Here is an 18,003-nt window from a genome sequence, read left to right as displayed (position 1 = left end):
TCGGGCAGCATCCAGTGTAGCAGATAGAAAGGAGCTCAGAGGAGCTGCACAAAACGAAAGACTTTAGCTAGAAGGGAACAAGGAAGTCATAACAGGCAAAAAAGCAGGTTGGTTATTGCAGTTACTTTCCTTCAGGGGATGGCAGAGGCCTCTCAGGCAGATTACCTAACTAGTGCTGATCAGGTGATTCCTGCTTGGTTAAAGATTTCTGGGAGAGCCGAAGTCCCTGGTGACGTGGGGCTTAGCATAAGCAACTCCATTTTGAGCCTGCTGTCTTGTGCTTAACAGGCGACAAAGCTAGAATGTGGTAGAGCCAGGATTTGAACCCAGGCTGTCTGACTAAAGTCTAGGCTCTTAAACCTAACCACGCTTGTCTTCTCTGCTTGTTTCTGGCTTGCCTTGTGTTACAAAAAGCATCAAAGCTAAATTACCTCACACCCATTAGGATAGTGTCTGTCCCTTTGGGCTGCTGTAACAAAATACCACAGATTGGGCAGCTTATAAACAACAGAAATTTATTTCTCACAGTTTGAGAGACTAGAAGTCTGAGTTTAGGGTGCCAGCATGGTTGGGTGAAGCCCCTTTTCTGGGTCAGAGACTTCTCATTGCATCCTCATATGGTGGAAAGGACTAGGGGCTCTGTGGGGTTTCTTTTATAAAAGCACTAATCCCATTCATGAGAGCTCTACCCTCATGACCTAAGCACCTCTCAAAGGCCCCAAAGGACACAAATATTCAGACCGTAGCAGATGACCAGTATCAGGAAGACAAAGAAAACAAAAAAGCAAAATAAGTGTTGGCAAGGATGTGGAGAAATTGGAACCTTTGTGCACTATTGGAGGAAATGTAAAATGGTGGTTCCTCCAAAAATTAAAAATAGAATTACCTTATGATCCAGCAATTCCACTTCTGGGTATATACCCAAAAGAACTGAAAGCAGGGTCTTGAAGAGAAATTTGGAGGGTATTTTAACAGTAGTTACTCAAATTTAAAACGTACATACCTTCAACCCAGGAAGTTCACTGTCCCATCGTTGGTATCAGCAGAAGTCTCAAAACAAGCTAAATATCCTTCAGGAGTGAAGTATAAAAATGGTCATAATGAACATCTGATAAAAACACATCTGCAGTGGAAAGACCACCACATCTTACCATTCAGTGGGGAAAAAACCCCAAGGTGTATGTATAGTATAATGCTAATCACATTAAAAGGGAAATTTATATATGTGTATATGTGTGTGTATATATATATATATATATGGGCAAGGGTGTCTCTGATGAGCGTGTGCATGATGGTAGTGACAGAGGTGCTCAGGGTGTCGGTGATTTGGAAGGAGATCTTGCAGAGGTAGGCTAGTTCATCACCTCCACGATGTTGATGATCTTCTCACAATAAATATATCTATTTTTTCTATCCCACCATCTAATGCCAGAATCCACCAGCCTCTGTTCCTATTGCTATGGTGACAGGAAACTATCTCCCAAGGCGGTCCCTTCCAGTCGTCACCAGCTCTAATTGCAAGAAAGGCCTTTCCCACCCAGAGCAGAATCTTTATTCCTGGTACTGCCCTTGGGACCACAGAGCACAAGTCTATTCTCTTTTTTTCAGCATTGCAGCAACATGTAGGTGTGGCATCAGAAAGTCCTGGGTTCAAATCCCCACACTGCCACTTACAGCTGTGTGACCCTGAACAGGCCATGTAACTCTTCAGTGCCTCATCTGTAAAACGGAGATACTAACAGCATCTGCCCTGTAGGACTCTGCCGAGGTCTAAGTGAAATAAACTCAGAATGTCCTGAGGCATAGTACGTGCTCAATATTATGCCCCATGACTACTATGGCAGATGAGAGATAATTGCAAACATGTTGACTCCTTCCATCAAGACCTGGGGTTTTCATCCCTTCCCCTCGAATCTGGGCAGGCTCTGTGGCTTCTTGACCAATCAAAAGTGGTGAAAGTGACCTGTGCTAGTTTCAGGGCCCAGGGCTTAAGAGACACAGCTACCACTCCTGTCTCTTGGGAGTCTCACCCTTGACGCCCTGAGTCAAATGTAAGGAATCTAATTGCCCTGAGGCCACCATGCTGAAGAGGCCACAGGAGGGAGCTCTGGCCTTTAGTTCCAGCTGAGCTCAGCCCTCCAGCCACGCCTGCTAGAGTGCCAGACACCTGAGTGAAGCTGTCTTAGATCTTCCAGACCAGCCCATCCACCAACTGAATGACACCAAATGACCTCAGACAGTGATACATGAAACAGAAGAATCACCCAAATGAGCGCTTCTCAAATTCCTGACCCACAAAACCAGGAGCGACAATAAACTGGTTGTTGTTTAAACTGCAGTTTTGGGTGATTTGTTGCACCGCTACAGGAGCAACCACTGTCCACATATCCGAAGGTAACTGTTTTCTTGCAGATTGAACCTGCCCACCCCTCTCAGTTGTTGCTCACATGATGGGGTTTTGAGTCTTAGGACTATTGTGATCAACTGTCTTCTGGACTGTTGAAGCCCAATAATGAACACAGCCCTCAGGGTGGTCTGCCCAACTGTGCCAGTTAAGAATCTATCCAGAATGATTTAAACAAAAAAGGAAATTTTGGACTCACAGTGGCTTCAGGCTTGGCTGGATCCAGGTGCTCCAATGATATTGTCAGGCTCCATTTCCTTTACGATAAATTTATTCTCAGGCTCTTTCTCATGCAGACAAAGGCTCTAGAAACTCAGCTTCACACGCTTTCAGGTTGAAGTCTAGATGGAAAGGGTATCTGTCATTCTCCTAGCATTTCCAGGAGGAGTTCCATTGATTCTCTCTGGTTCATGGCTAGGTGACTCAATCAGAGCCAAACACTATGTCCAGGAAGATGGAATTTCCTGGGAGCCCACGAATGGGGCCTACTCCATCCATCATCTTAGTCCACGTGGACTAGGAGTAGGGAAGGGTGATTCTACAAAGGAAACCTAGGGGTATTGTCACAGGGTAAGGATGAATGGATGATTCAGCAGCAGAACTAAAAATATCCACATTAGCAGTTAAAAAGAGATGAAAAACCACCTCCCTCATTCTGGATGGCATACTTCTATTAATGCAGACTAGGGCCACATCATTGCCTCATACTGATAACTCACACCAAGTTTGCAGAGGGGTGTTTTTCCTCATCTTATGCTGCTTGGCTTCATTTTCCTCACTTCCTACCACATGTGGACTGCAGGCATTAGAAAGTCCTCCCTCTCCACCTCTGTCCCACAAGGCTTACAGGGGTACAGAGATGAGCAAAACTGGGCCTGGGCTGTCCTGCACCTTTGCTGATTGGTCATCCCTCTCCTCTCAGAGTCAAAATGACTTAAGGGAGACAGCTTAGACCTGAAAACAAATTTTACTGCCAACACAGATGGCCCAAAACCAGGGCTTGATTCAATACTTTACAGGGCAAAAACAAGCGTTATTTTCTCCTCATTGAGTTGGATTGTTTTCCCTGAGTGGACAAGTGACCATCTGATTTATAAGAAACCAGGAATTTTGCATGTAATGTGGGTGCATATGTAACAACAACAACAGCAAAATCTGCCCACCATCCAAAGAGCAGCCCTTCCATGCTCTCGGTCCACGGGGCTGCCAGACACAGCGAGATTTCTGAGACCTTGGCTCTAAAATCAGAGCATGTTTGCATGTGACCCTCAAATTCTAGTACAATCTGATCATTTGACAAATGAGTAAACTGATGCTCAGGGGAGTCCTGGCCCATAACAGCCCCAAGGTCACTCAGCAAGTGAGTGGCAGAGTGACCATTAGAATTTAGTCCTTCTGACAGTTCAACCCTCCTGCCCTGCTTGGAGTTTCTGAGTGAACACACAGGTCCCAGAGCGGTGAAAAACAAGTTTTTTACTTTCATTTTGTAATCGGTCCTAATGCTGGGGGGCAGGGCTGGGAAGGGAGGACACATCAGGGGATTTACCCCTATTAATTGATTTGACAAATATTTATTAAGCGCCAACTGTAAGCTTGGCCCTGGGCTGAGGGCTGGAAGCACATTTCAGGGGCAGTGAGTGCTCTTGGTGTTTTCAGTGGCAGGTAGGTGTGGAGGGACAAAGATCCCAGAATCACACACTTTCCTATGTATTACAGACATGGGAAGTGCCAGGAAGGAAAAGGACAAGCTGTTTACCAGCACATTCCACAGGCATCCTGACCTAGCACAGGGGTCAGGACGGGCTCCCAGGTGAAAGTGACGTCTGAGCTGAGCTGTGAAGACATTTCCACAGGACTTTACAGTAAATGCTGTGAGGACGGCCTGTCCTCCGCCCACCTCCTCACTAAACTCCCCACTGCAGCAACCAGCATTCCCTAAGCCTGCCACCAACCTTCCAGTAACCTGCTCTTCTGAAGACACACTCTGGGCAATCCCAGGATAATGATCTAAGATCCATTTCACAGCAGCCAGACATGTTCCAGCAGGGAAGCAGGATGTACCTCCCCAGAAAGGAATTTGGACCGCACTTCCACTCTTCCCCTCTGCATCCACTGGGGAAGAAAGTTCTTGTGAGGTTTTCCCTTCCAAATGTTCCATGGGAATGCCAACTTTCCATCCGGCTGCTTCTTCCATGGGCTGGAATACAACTCCTTCCTCTTCCCCTGCCTGGCGAAGACTTTCTCACCCTCAGGCCCAAGGCAATGGCCCACCTGACTGGCCCACCTCCTCCCAGGCTGGACTGGGTCTCCCCTCTGTTCCCCCTGCCTCTATCCTAGCCATGACCCTGGTATTACTTTCCCCCACACACCCATGAGGCTGCCCCAATGACTATGAGTTTCCTGAGTACAAGGCTTGTGGCTTCTTGATCCTTATTCTCCCCTGTTGGTGTTGTCTACCCTTAGAGGGACTTCAGCATCTGCTGGGCCCACTGATTTGAACCAGGCTCTGCCACTCACTAGCTCTGCGACCTTGGGCAAGTTACTTAACTTCTCTGGGCCTCCATACTCTAAAATGGGAATGATGACTAGTCCTTACCTCACAGGGTTGTTAGAGGATTAAATGAGAGCTCGCACATGACACTCTTACACCTTCCCTATCACATGCTAAAGCACTCGATATACAGTATGTCATCAATAACCAGCCCACGGCTTTAATATGATGCTACACAATTTTTAAGCCTTGACGGGTGCAAAGAGGTTTTTTTTTTTTTTAATCTGTCCTGACTTCCCACCGGTTTCCCCCCCCCCCCGCCCCCCGAGCAGGGTCCGCAAGACCCACTCTCTTAACTACTCAGGTTCAAGCACAGGGCACCGGACGGACGCGGTGGGGAGGGTTGGGGTGGGGCGTGCTGGGGGAGGGGGAAGGCGGTGGCGGGAACTGCGCACACAGCAAAGGGCAGGGGTCAGGGTGCTCCGCGCACAGCCCGGGACAGCCCTGCACGCGGGGTCCGCGCTCTGCACCCGGCCCTCCTTCGCCGAGGCGCATGTAGGGCGGCTACTGAGAACTGGTGCCCGGTGGCCCGTGTGCACAGCTCGCTCGGGGCGCCGCGCGGGCCGCCAGTGACTCAGCGCGGGGCGTGTGCAGGCAGCGCCCGCCCCGGAGGGCTTTTGCACTCGCCCCGGCTCCTTCCCGCTATAAAGGCAGGCCACGGCGCCCTCCGCTCCAGCACGCCCCCTCGACATCCTTGCTATCCTTTCGTGCCGCAGCCTCCGGACCCCAGCCTCCGCTTCCTCTCGCCATGGATCCCAACTGCTCCTGCACCGCGGGTAAGGAGATCTGATTCGGGGTTGGGTGTCAACTGTAGAACTAGAGAAGCAATTTCTGACTCATCACTCACTTTCCGGGCACAAATTGCCCCTTTCGAAAGCGTTTTGGTGTACCCGTCTCTATTCTAAGTTAAACTAGGAGATCCCGTGTGACCGATAAGGAGATCAGAGTTCGTGGCTTGCCCAGGTTCCCACGAGTTGGTTGTGGAACTGGGACTCAAACTCAGGCTCCTACACCCATGCCCGCGTTCGAGTCTCCGGAAACCGTTTTTATATCGGCCGTTCTCTTTGCAGGTGGATCCTGCCCGTGTGCCGGCTCCTGCAAATGCAAAGAGTGCAAATGCACCTCCTGCAAGAAGAGTAAGTGGAATTTTCTCTACATCTACCCCTAACGCGCCCACCCCCCCGCCAGGCCCGCCCCCACGCCCCCAGCCCTCTACACCACGGAGGGAATTTAAATAGGGCAGTAGGTGCCCCTTCCCTAGGGACGGTGGCGCCTCCACTGGAGAGGACGGGAAGCCTTATTAATCCTTTGTTCCAAGCGCTCATCTCTGCCGCCTCCTTCCCTTCCCCAGGCTGCTGCTCCTGCTGCCCTCCGGGCTGCGCCAAGTGTGCCCAGGGCTGCATCTGCAAAGGGGCCTCAGACAAGTGCAGCTGCTGTGCCTGATGTCACGGAGAGCCTGCCCCGGGTGTAAATAGAGCAACCAGGACAAACCTACATTCCTCCTTTTTTTTTTTGTCCTATAAAATACAAAAATGATTTAATAAAAGTGGTTGGCTTTATTCTGGCTGTTTTCCTTGACTTGACCAGAGCTGGGGTGAGGGACTGGACTAGAAGTACAGAGACTTGGTTTCTGGACCAAAATGTTAGCCCTTAACAAACCCAGTGCCTTGTTCAAGCCACATTACCCCACTGGGCTTCATCTTTTGTAAAATGGGAGAGCCTCAGGCCAGATGCTATAAGGACACTGGGCACATACAGGGTGCCCTCTGTTTTCAAGTCAAGGGTTGGTGGCACAGAAACTTCTCAATCCAGAATTCTCATTCTCCATGGTTTCCCTGTTCAACTTCAGTTCCTCGCTGGATTTTAGTCTTGAAAGTGACTAAAGGGGTGGAAAACTCCCTCACCTGCTTGAATCTAAATGGGGTGTCTAAAAAATCCCTGTAGGACTTCCCTGGTGGCGCAGTGGTTGGGAGTCCTGCTGATGCAGGGGACGCGGGTTCGTGCCCCGGTCCCAGAGGATCCCACATGCCGTGGAGCGGCTGGGCCCATGGGCCATGGCCACTGGGCCTGCGCGTCCGGAGCCTGTGCTCCGCAATGGGAGAGGCCGCAGCGGTGGGAGGCCCGCGTACCGCAAAAAAAAAAAAAAATAATAATAATAATTTTAAAAAAATCCCTGTGGTGAAGGAACAGACTTCATTTCCCATCCACTGCAGACCTAAACCTTGGTAAAAAAACAAAAATAAAACTATAAAAATGCCACAGAACAATACAAAGCCCACGTTTTTAGATTCCACATGTGTAATTTCAATCAATATATGAAAAACAAACAAAATTAGAGATTTAAAAACGTCGCACACATGTTCATCGAAGGTGTCCATTGAGCACCGTTGCAATCTGTCCTTCCAAAATGCAGCCCTTGGCTACTTGAAAGCAGCAAAATAACTAGGGGTGTGGAGGGAATTACACAGTCATTTCCCATGAAGAGGGCATGTGCCTGAGAATTAGTTCCAGATGGACTATTTCATGTCCGCCCATGCTGGGTGACGGCAGATTCTGCAGTTTTGAGGGTGTGGTGATGTTAGGCAGGAGTGAGGTGCCCTGTGACTTGTAATTAATGCCAGCAATTAGTCCCCCTGGCTATTTGTGGAGGGAATGGCTATTTGATGTAAAATAAAAGAGAAAGGGCTTCCCTGGTGGCGCAGTGTTTGAGAGCCCACCTGCCGAGGCAGGGGACACGGGTTCGTGCCCCAGTCCGGGAAGATCCCACATGCCGCGGAGCGGCTGGGCCCGTGAGCCATGGCCGCTGAGCCTGCGCGTCCGGAGCCTGTGCTCCGCAACGAGAGAGGCCACAACAGTGAGAGGCCTGCGTACCGCAAAAAAAAAAAAAAAGAGAGAGAGAAAGACAAGTCACGTGGCCCAAGAGTCAAGACCATGCTTGCCCACAGTTGCCCTGTGTGAAGAGGGGATTTCAAAAACCAGCCTGTGCTGAGGGCATGGGCGTCTCAGTTCACAGCCTGTTTCGCCACAGATGGTATGGCCTGGGCATGTTACTCAACATCTGAGTCTCTATTTTCCCATTTGTGAAAAAGAGATTATATCTCTATGTGGGGATTAAATGATAGTGTCCTGGCTTAATAAGCAGTGGCCATTATGATCATTATGTCCACACTGACATTCAAGAAGAGAGAATCCTTTTAGCTCCCAACAAGCTCTTGGGGAAAAGCTCATTGGTTTAGAAGCATTATTCTGGGTTGGAGGTTAAGGGTGGGATTGGAAATTTGCTGATCCGGTGCCAAAGGGAGTATGGATGACCTCCAAAGAGACCCCCAGGACAAGATGCTGCCACAGCATTTGGACAGACTCAGAAGCCTTTCCCATGCTTCGTGTCATTTGATCTGCACAGGAACCAGTGACAGAGTGAATGTGCAGGGGCTGGAATGATTGTGCTGATTCCAGAGAGGTTAAGCAACCTGCCCAAGGTCACACAGCTCAGAGGTCAGAGGTCTGAACCTACACTACAGCTGACCTCACCCCCTGGCCACAGCTGGCAGATAATGATGTCACTGAATGCTAAATCCTGCCTCTCACTATTCAGAGTTAGAAGGACCTTTCGAAATGGACAGATTGTGCTCCTGGCTTGACACATGCGAAACTGAATTCCAGAGAGGTCACAGAACTATACAGACTGCCTGCTCAGTGCTCTTCCCATTGCTGCCTCTGTGCCAGCTTTCAACATCTTCATCTGTCATATGAAGTCCTGGTGTAAGATCGTGGGTGAGGGCATGATGCTGCAGTCAGCCTGCATGAGTGCCAATCTCACCTGCGTCACTTATAGCCACAGGACATAATCTCTCTGTGGCTCAGTCTCCTCCACTTTTAAAGGGGCAAAATAAAAGCATATGATTCAGAAGATTAAAGAACTAGTACATGTAAAGAACTTAGTATGGTGCTTGGCACCGGGTGAGTGGTCTACAATGTTAGCCATTTATTATTATTATTATTATTATTATTATTATTATTATTATTATTATTATTAACATAGGGGGTATTTATTTACCTCTAGACACAGAAGCAGTGGTGGTGTGCCTAGCTGTGTGTCCTGTGTTGTCCTCATCAACTGATCAGCACTGGGGATTTATGAACCTGAGCACAACAGTCTGTGCCCTTTGCTACCACTTGCACCAGTATTTTACTTAACATTTTTCCTTTAATGATTTATATGTTTTAAAATATATTTGTATTCGCATTCTCCAGAGAAACAGAACCAGCAGGATGTAGGTAGGTAGGTAGATAGAGAGATAGATAAAGAGAGAGTGAGAGATTTATTTTAAGAAATTGGCTCATGGAACTGTGGAAGCTGGCACGACTGAAATTTATAGGGCTAGCCAGCAGCCTGGAAATTCCAGTAGGAGTTGATGTTGGTTGCAATCTTGAGTCTAAAGGCCGTCTGGAGGCCCAATTCCCTCCTTTCAAGAGACCTCAGTTTTTCTCTAAGGCCTTCACTGACTGGATGAGGCCTTCCACATTATGAAGGGTAATCTGCTTTTCTCAAAGTCTACTGATTTAAATGTTAATCACATCTGAAAAATACCTTCACAGCAACATCAGGCTAGTGTGTGATCAAGGATTGGGCATGACAGCCTAAAACACGTTGGTACATAAAACTAACCGTTAGAGACCACCACTTATCAAACTAGCACCCACACAACTTCGTAAACCGTACTTAATCTCCCAAGAAAGACAATAACAAGGTCATACTTCTGCCTAATATGACACAACTATCCTACCTACAACTGAAAATGTATAACACTGTCCCCAAAGGAGGACGCAAAGTACTTGGGTGATGGTCACTTTTGTACTCGATATCACGTAACAAATACTGTGATGTTAACAATACGTAAATACTACAATGTAAAGTCAATACATTCTATGTTATATGAGAAGGGGATAAAAGAGGGAAGAAAACAAAGATATTTGTCGTATATATATAAACATATTTATATCAAAATAATGAAGTACTCCTAACAATTATAGTTGTCATTTCTGTTTCTGGAACTGGTCATGTGGTTATAGCTGACATTTATAAACATCTTCTTGGGCCTCCCTGGTGGCGCAGTGGTTGAGAGTCCGCCTGCCGATGCAGGGGATACGGGTTCGTGCCCCGATCTGGGAGGATCCCATATGCCGCGGAGCGGCTGGGCCCGTGAGCCATGGTCGCTGGGCCTGCGCATCCGGAGCCTGTGCTCCGCAGCGGGAGAGGCCACAGCAGTGAGAGGCCCGCATACCGCAAAAAAAGGAAAAAAAAAAAAAAAAAAAAAAAAAAAACATCTTCTTACACGACCTATTCTGTATTCCCTTTGCTCCCTGCATGCACCTCAGTTGGTCATGGTTCTTTACGATGCTGGGGTGGCCCAAACCTTCATTTTTGAAGGGTCTGAGCCTTTATCAGTCCTGCCTTGATTGGGTTGTTAGAGTAGTTTTTCACTGACTTTAATCACAGGGCAGGGTAGTACTAAGAGATGCCCTAAGGGATCTTCTCTATTCCATAGGCTTTTTTACAGCCATTGCAGAGTCTTAACCAATAAGCCTAGAGTAGTTGCTACTTCTTGCAACTAGCTCCGAGCAGCATAATATCATCAGTGTACTGGACCAGTATGATGTCTTGCAGAAAGAAAAGGCAAGCTAGGTCCTTGAAAACAAAATCATGACATGGGCCTGGAGAGATGATAAGCTTGAGGCTTATCTTTGTTTAAAAGATTTCAAGCAGTACACTGATGTTGAAGATACATCAAAGGAAAACTTTGGGCCAAAGGAAAACTTTATCTTTGATCTTCTTCCCTTGGGAAGCTGACTGGATTCAGATCCAGTGGCACTACTTCCCAGCTCTGTGACCCTGGGCAAGTTATTTAACATCCTTGTGACTTACCTTTCCCACCAGCCAAATGGGCTCATAAATAACAGTATTCCTCTTTTTGAGTCATTGTGAGGGTTGAAAGATAAAAAAACGATTAACCAGGTGGGACACACACACAATACTGTCTAATGGTCAGTAATAATGAAAGGGAAACAATTATTTTTCTTGATATGCACATGCTAGATCTGCCTATCACCTAAAATGATCCCTCCCCTGAACGCATCCCACTTTCTGAACAACTTCCCTGGAGTGAGGTGGGCTGGCTAGGCTGTGGAGAGTCTCTGGAGAGTTTTGTGCAAAGGATCCAGACATATGTGCCCATAAATCCCTTCAAACTTAAGAGAGTGGAGGAAGGATGGAGCAGAGGCCAGCGTCCGCCTTGAAACTGAGACAGAAAAATAGGGCCTAAGTCCCTCTGGGCACAGGGAAAGGAAAAGTACTGGGAGGCAAACGTCACATCCGCGCTGGGACGCTGCACACAACTCCTTCGGCTCTTTCCACCGCCCCCTTCAAGCCAGAGACGTGAGCACAGGCCAGGGGGGAGGGAGGGGGAAGGGGGCAGCGGCGGGGGGACTGGGTTCCTGGAAGACTCCGGAACAAAGGTGACTGCCTACCTTGGGAAAATTGGGAAGGGGCGGGCAGGGAAGCTGGGACACCGAGAGCCGCCCGGCACACCGTCCCTCCGCGAGTTCTAGCGCCAAAGGGGCGGCCGCAGCGCTGCACACCGACCCAATCCTTGCTCACGGAACGCTGCGCTCAGCCCGGCCAGCTGCGCACAGCTCGAACGGGCGCTGCCTGCTGCACAGGCGCAGATCCCCGCGCCGCGTGCAAGGCGGGGGCGGGGCCTCTGCGCCCGGGCCGCCTCCTCTGGGTATAAACTGAACCCGCCGGCTCCTAGGTTCCAACACGCCCCCAACCGGCCCAAGACCCTCTTCTTCGCCACTTGCTTTGGACCCCCGGCCTCACCTCGCCTCCAAATGGACCCCAACTGCTCCTGCTCTACTGGTGAGGAACGCCTGGCTCTGGAACTTTGGATGCCCCTTCCCCAATACCAAGAAGCATCCCTGTGTTTGGAGGAGGGAGGAATATTTTGAGCTTGAGCTGAAGTGGGCTTCTGTAGTTAACCCGGCACGTGCTTTCTCCCTGGACAAGCGCCTTCATCCCCCATTAGAGCGTTTCCATCCAACTGGGGCTTCCATTTCAGAGGCGAGAGGCCTGAGGCTCAAGGCTGTTCTGCGCCACATCATCCAGGTCTCAGGGGGCTTCTGGGTCGGCCGCAGTGCTCTGTCCAGGCCTCTGCATTCCCTGTGCCGGGTGCGAGGGGACATTGCCTCTTCTGGGCTCAGAAAGAAGGTCCTGGCCACCAGACCCAGGCATCCTGAATGGGTTCTGGAGCCTGGGACCATACCTGTGGGGTAAATACAAGGCAGTACATGGCCCTTTGCATAGAAGGGCAGAGAAGGAGGGGTGAGACTTCTGTCTGTTCTATGCTGGACAGGAGTCCCTAGCACTGGGCCCTGCACCCAGGAAGAGGTGGCAGGGAGGGATTGCTGACCATCTGCTGTACCTCCTGCATCCCCCGCCCTGCTCACTGCTGACCTTTCCTTTTCTGGCAGGCGGCTCCTGCAGCTGCGCTGGCTCCTGCACCTGCAAAGCCTGCAGATGCACCTCCTGCAAGAAGAGTGAGTGTAGGGCTTTCTCTGGGAACCTGGGGGCTGCAGCTAGGGTGAGGGAGGGAACCCAGAGCGGGCTCTGAGTGTATGGCTCTGGCGGGGGGGCTGGTCTTCCTTTGCCCTTCGGCACCTGTCACTGCTCCTTGTGACTTTCTGCCCTGTCCTGGGCTTAGATGAGTCAGGGCAACCATTTCCTAGTGTAAGCCAAACCCCAATATCCTCCCAACTTTCTTGGAACAGCACATGTTTTTCTGTACTCCGGATCCTTTGGATCTGAGGGCTTGTGGCAGGGCTGCTGTTGGACAACGAGTAGCCTGGGAAAGTCATCGATGACATCTGCTTTCCCCCATCTCTCCCCAGGCTGCTGCTCCTGCTGCCCCGTGGGCTGCGCCAAGTGTGCCCAGGGTTGCGTCTGCAAAGGGGCCTCGGACAAGTGCAGCTGCTGTGCCTGATGTCGCAGATGTCAATGGAGGAACACGGGCCGACCTGCGTTTTTATACAACTCTGACTTGATTGCTACATTTCCTTTCCTATGAAATATGTGAGTTGTAATAAAAGTTGTTGACACTCTTCCGACTCGGCTCTTTTTTCTGTGCATTGGGAATAAGGGCTTTTGTGCCATCCAGGGCTGGTGTAGGAGACTGGATGAGAAGTGCAGAGACTTGGGTACTGGAACAAAATATGAGTCCCTAACAAACTGAGTGCCTAAGACAAGACACACTCCCTCACTGGGTTCATCTTCTGTAAAATGGAAGAGCATTAGACCAGATGCTCTAAGGGTGTTGAGCAGATACAAGGTCCCCTCCATTCTCATGGCAAGGGTTCGTGGCATGGCAAGGGTTGGTGACTTCTCAATGCCTCATTTCCCATCCTATAATTTCCTTGGCTAACTTCACTTCCTCACAGATTTTAGGCTTCATAGACTCTAAAGAAGTTGGAATCACACCTCCAGTTACCTGAATCCCTACCTGGAAGTCTCAAACTCCCTGCACTGAAAGATGTGTGAATTTTCTAGCTGTGGTTTTTATTTTCTAACTTCACAAACCTAAACTTTGGTAAAATAAAATTAAGTGAACTACTAAGAAAAATTTCAAAGGACACAAAATACAAAACCCAATTTTTGATTCAATAAATTTGAATAAAGGTATGAGGATCAGAGTAATACAGGAAAAATTTAAAAAGTAAAAACATGTTTGTTCACCTGAAACTAACACAATATTGTAAATCAGCCATACTTCAATCATTAAAAAAAACCCATGAGTTCATCAAAGGAGTATGTTGAACACGGAAAACACTTTCAAAGGCCCCACTGTGTGGATCACCCACACCTGAAGTAGCTCTTCCCACCATCCCCACAGGGAACATCCATCTCGGCTGGCCCAGTGCCAGTGAGAGGACACCTGCTACCCCAGAGAGCTCCCTGCAGTGAGCTGTCTCTGAATCTTTGGAAATTCCTTTAGGTCAGGCTGAACGCTGCCTTCAAAATCCAGCCCTTGGCTACTGGAAACCAGCAAAGTGACTAGGAATTTGTAGGTAATGCCCAGCCATTTCCCAACAAGAGGCAGAGTACCTGGAAACTGGTTCCACATGAAGGACTTCACGTCTGCCTGTGCAGGGTAGTGTCAGATTCTGCATTTACAACGTGGTGGTGGTATTTATTAGGAAGGAGTGAGGCGCTGAGTGACTTGTGAATAATGGCGAGAGCTGGTCCTCCTGACAACTTCTGGAGGGATTTGCTATTTGATGGAAAGTCAAAGAGAAAGACGAGTCACGTGGCCCAAGAGTCAGGACCGCACTCACCCACAGGTGTCCTGTGTGAAGAGGGGATTTCAGGAGCCAGCCTGTGCTGGGTGCATGGGTGCTGGTGTCAGGCAGTCTTGGTTCACAGACCACAGTAGCCCTTACCAGCCGCGCATCCTAAATGAGTCGCTCGACCTCTCTAAGTCTCCATGTCCTATAAAAAGGAGATGATATCCCTGTGTGGTATTGAGAGTGGCCTAGCTCCTCACTAGGGCTTAATAAACTCTGTCTACTAGGATGCTTCTGTTCACAGTGACTTTACTGGGACACAATCTTGCTGAATTCCAACAAGCTCTTGGGGAAAGGCTCATGGTTTTGCAAGCATTACTCCAGGCTGGAGGTTAAGGTTTGATTGCAAATTTACTGATCCACTGGCCGGGGGAGTGCGCATGCCCTGCAATAGCCCCCCTAGGATAAGATGCTGCCACACCATTTGGAGGAACACAAAATCAATGCCCACCCTCCCTATCACTTGATCTACATTGAACCAATAACAGAGTGAACCTGCAGGGGCTGGAAGGATTGCGCCAGCTACCCAGAGTTTCAGCAACCTGCCTAAGGGCACACAGACCATATTCAGAGGTCTGAAGCTATAGCAAGGCTGTCTCACCTCCTTGCCAAAGGTCGCCGATTAGGAGGTCACTGAAGGCTGAGTCCTGCCTATCATTATTCAGAGCTGGAAGTGTCCTTTCAGACAGTCTAGTTGTGCTTCTGGCTGCAGAGATGGGAGACTAAAGTCCAGAGAGGTCACAGAGCTATGCAGAGGGATGTGACTGCCTGCTCAGTGCCCTTCCCGCTGCCGAATACTGAAAGGGAAATAACCACTCTTCATGCTGTGCTCTTTAATGCCAGGTCTGCCCATCACTTACAATGATCCCTTCCACGGGGTGGGATCTCATCCTTTGGGAACCTCCATCCTGGTGCAGGGTGGACTGGCTAGGATCAGGAAATCCCCTGCCAAGTTTAGGCCAGGAGCACAGGGACAAGTGTGCCCACCCATCCATTCAGTAGTGCAGAAAAGAACGAAGGATGGGAGGCAGAGGCCTGAGTTGGTCGCGGTGCTCTTACGGAGAAACGTTAGAGAAGCGCTGCCTAAGGACCATGATGGGGACCAGGACAGGAAATGGTGGGGGAAGAGGGAGTCAGAGGATTGGTGGTGAAGGTCACATCCACCGCGGCTCTCTGCACACAACTCCCAGGATCCAGCCATGCCTGGGACGGGAGCGCGAGACTAGGATTGCACACGGGTTCCGGAAAGGGTGAACGTGAAGACAACAGCGCGGGGGCCGGGAGAGGGGTGGGGAAGACAGCAAGGACACAGAGGCTGGGTTGCTGGAAAATCCCGGAACAAGGTGGCTGCCGCCCTCGGGGAAATCGGGAGGGGCGGACAGGGAGGCTAGGACACCGCGCACCTCCTGGCAAACAGTCCCTACCGGCGAGCAGGCACCAAAGACGGCTCTCCGTGGAGAGGAGACGATGTGCACTGGGAGAATCCTGGGCTCGGCCCCGAGTGTTGCTCATAGCCGGGCCCCGGGCGCTGAGGGCGAGGCGGGCGCCGACCCACGGGGCGGGTGCAAGGAGGGGGTGGGACCTCTGCGCCCGGGCAGCCTCCTCTAGGTACAAACACTGCAAGCAGGCTCCTAGGCTAGACACGCCTCCCACAAGGTCACGTGTTTCTTTGCTGCTTCCTTTGGACCCCAGGGCTCGCCTTGGCTCCAAATGGACCCCAACTGTTCCTGCCCCACTGGTGAGGAAACCCTGGCTCTCAGCCTTGGATGCCCGCTTCTCAGGCACAGGACAGAGGGTCCCTGCGGTTAGATGAGGAAGAATTTTGAATTTGAGCACAAGTGGATGCCCGGGGTTCACCCAGTGCTTTCTTCTTAGCGAGGGCAGCGACAGCATTTTATCAATTATTTTTTTTTTTTGACCGTACCACTTGGCTTGTGGGAGCTTAGTTCCCTGACCAGGGACTGAACCCAGACATTAGAAAGTGAGAGTGCTGAAACCTAACCACTAGAGCGCCAGAGATATCCAGCCTCTATTTTTGAATGGAGAGTACAGCGGCTCAAGACTGTCTTTGCTGATCACCCTGCAGGTCAGGGGTTTGCTAAACCCAGTGTTTGGAGGAGGCCTCGGACCTGCCAGGACTGGATGGGAGGAGGGGACACTGCCTCTTTGGGGTTCACACCAAGGGCCCTGGCCCCCAGCCCCAGTCAGCCTGGGCTGGGTCTGGAGCCTGGGACCTTCCCTGTGGAGTCCCATCAGGAGGGGACCTACTCTCCTTGGACCAGAAGAGACGAGCTGGGGCTTCTCTATCCGCCTGAGTGGACACGAGTTCCCAGGGCTGCGTCCTGACAGAGGAGGAGGGCTCAGGGAGGCATTGCTGACCGTCTGCTGTAGCTCCTGCATCCCTCTCCCTGCTCACTGCTGGCCTTTCCCTTCCTGGCAGGCGGCTCCTGCAGCTGCGCTGGCTCCTGCACCTGCAAAGCCAGCAAAATGCACCTCCTGCAAGAAGAGTGAGTGTGCGGGGCCTTCTCTGGCAATGTGGGGTGTGGGCTGAGTGTGAGGAGGGAGCCCAGAGCTCAGCAGGCAGGAGCAGGAGAGTGACCAAACTGCCCGGCACCCAGCTCACCAGGAAGGGATTCTCAATCAGAGCTGGAATCACTTACGACATATCCGAGACCCAGACGCGCACTAAAGAACAGGGAGACTGAGGCCCAGACGGGTCACCAAAAAACAACCTCAGACCTGTCACTAGAACTAGTCCTCCTGCCTACTGAGTCACGCTTCTGAACCCTCACAGGGACTGAAGCACAGTAGGGACATGAACGAGTGACCCTGTGTGGCTTCTCGGACCTGGTGCAGCCCCTTCCTGTCGAAGCAGCCCAGAGCCTCCCTACCCCGAGCGGGAGCTGCTCTGTGAGGGGTTTGCCTCCACTTTGATCCTGAGGACTTGGCTCACATCACTGGTGGTGCTGGGGGCTGGCTTTGTCTTGTCTCCAGAGGCCCTGCTCAGTGTCTCTCCAAGGCGCTGTGCCCTGTCCTGGGCACAGATGGGGCAGGCAACCTGAACCTAGTGCCTGAGAGCAATTCTCTCAGGACAGAGGACACCGTCGTAAACTCAGGGTCTGGGCCTGAGGGCGGCTGGGCCAGGCCTGCTGTTGGGAAGGGTGGGTGCGGACAACGCGTGGTCCGACTGCACGCTGCCCTTGCCTCCCCAGGCTGCTGCTCCTGCTGCCCCGTGGGCTGCGCCAAGTGTGCCCAGGGCTGCGTCTGCAAAGGGGCCTCGGACAAGTGCAGCTGCTGTGCCTGATGTCGCGGAGAGCCTGCCCCAGGTGTCAACAGGGCAACCAGGACAAACCTGCATTTTACCGTTTTTCATACAAGCGGACCTGACGCTACATTCCTTTTTCTATGAAATATGTGAGTTGTAATAAAAGTTGTTGACTTTATTCTGGCTCTGTCTTCCTTCTTCTGTCTTGAACAAAGAGACGCCGTGCCCATCAGGGCTGGCGTGGGGAACTGGACTGGACGTGCAGAGACCTCGGCTCTGGACCAAAGAGTACCCCCCCACCCCCCAAAACACACGCACACGGAGCGTCTTAGCCCCTTAGGTTAAGTTGAGCTTCAGTTTCTCAGCTCCAAATGAAAGCCTCGCCAG

At 50.7% G+C, this 18,003-nt stretch overlaps 2 protein-coding genes and 1 long non-coding RNA gene across 6 annotated transcripts in view; 2 read left to right on the top strand and 1 right to left on the bottom strand.

Annotated features, from left to right (window-relative positions):
• The window catches only part of LOC132480110 (uncharacterized), a 37,592-nt gene extending 25,947 nt beyond the window's left edge, over window positions 1-11,645 (bottom strand). For all 3 annotated transcript variants that reach the window (XR_009530597.1, XR_009530596.1, XR_009530598.1), the window contains exons 1-3: window positions 11,484-11,645; window positions 2,604-2,745; window positions 1,004-1,070 (exon numbers count right to left, since the gene is read on the bottom strand). This is a non-coding gene — a long non-coding RNA (uncharacterized LOC132480110). The remainder of the gene's footprint in view (window positions 1-1,003; window positions 1,071-2,603; window positions 2,746-11,483) is intronic.
• On the top strand, window positions 5,586-6,514 carry LOC132480108 (metallothionein-2). The gene is made up of 3 exons (XM_060084003.1): window positions 5,586-5,731; window positions 6,026-6,091; window positions 6,307-6,514. The coding sequence occupies exons 1-3, from the start codon at window positions 5,704-5,706 to the stop codon at window positions 6,396-6,398; spliced, it is 186 nt and encodes a 61-aa protein (XP_059939986.1). The 5' UTR covers window positions 5,586-5,703; the 3' UTR covers window positions 6,399-6,514.
• On the top strand, window positions 11,321-13,115 carry LOC132480109 (metallothionein-1E-like). Of its 2 annotated transcripts, none has more exons than XM_060084005.1 (4): window positions 11,321-11,391; window positions 11,768-11,874; window positions 12,486-12,551; window positions 12,903-13,115. In XM_060084005.1, exons 2-4 carry the CDS (start codon window positions 11,847-11,849, stop codon window positions 12,992-12,994), a joined length of 186 nt encoding a protein of 61 aa, XP_059939988.1. In that variant the 5' UTR covers window positions 11,321-11,391; window positions 11,768-11,846; the 3' UTR covers window positions 12,995-13,115. The 2 variants fall into 2 exon arrangements, with proteins under 2 accessions (XP_059939988.1, XP_059939989.1); XM_060084006.1 differs by lacking the exon at window positions 11,321-11,391 and adding an exon at window positions 11,430-11,471.
• The last annotated feature ends 4,888 nt before the right edge of the window (window positions 13,116-18,003 follow it).

Source organism: Mesoplodon densirostris, chromosome 19 (genome assembly GCF_025265405.1).
Source record: "Mesoplodon densirostris isolate mMesDen1 chromosome 19, mMesDen1 primary haplotype, whole genome shotgun sequence".
Lineage (NCBI taxonomy): Eukaryota > Metazoa > Chordata > Mammalia > Artiodactyla > Ziphiidae > Mesoplodon > Mesoplodon densirostris.
The sequence above is the reverse complement of the archived record's forward strand: the minus strand, read 5'-3'. Positions and strand labels throughout refer to the sequence as shown.

Excerpts from the sequence above, each read along its gene's own strand:
- LOC132480108 (XM_060084003.1), top strand. The coding sequence starts at position 5,704 with ATGGATCCCAACTGCTCCTGCACCGCGG. Across the intron at positions 5,732-6,025 it reads CAACTGCTCCTGCACCGCGG|GTGGATCCTGCCCGTGTGCC; the intron begins GTAAGGAGATCT and ends TTCTCTTTGCAG. Across the intron at positions 6,092-6,306 it reads ATGCACCTCCTGCAAGAAGA|GCTGCTGCTCCTGCTGCCCT; the intron begins GTAAGTGGAATT and ends TCCCTTCCCCAG.
- LOC132480109 (XM_060084005.1), top strand. The coding sequence starts at position 11,847 with ATGGACCCCAACTGCTCCTGCTCTACTG. Across the intron at positions 11,875-12,485 it reads CAACTGCTCCTGCTCTACTG|GCGGCTCCTGCAGCTGCGCT; the intron begins GTGAGGAACGCC and ends CTTTTCTGGCAG. Across the intron at positions 12,552-12,902 it reads ATGCACCTCCTGCAAGAAGA|GCTGCTGCTCCTGCTGCCCC; the intron begins GTGAGTGTAGGG and ends ATCTCTCCCCAG.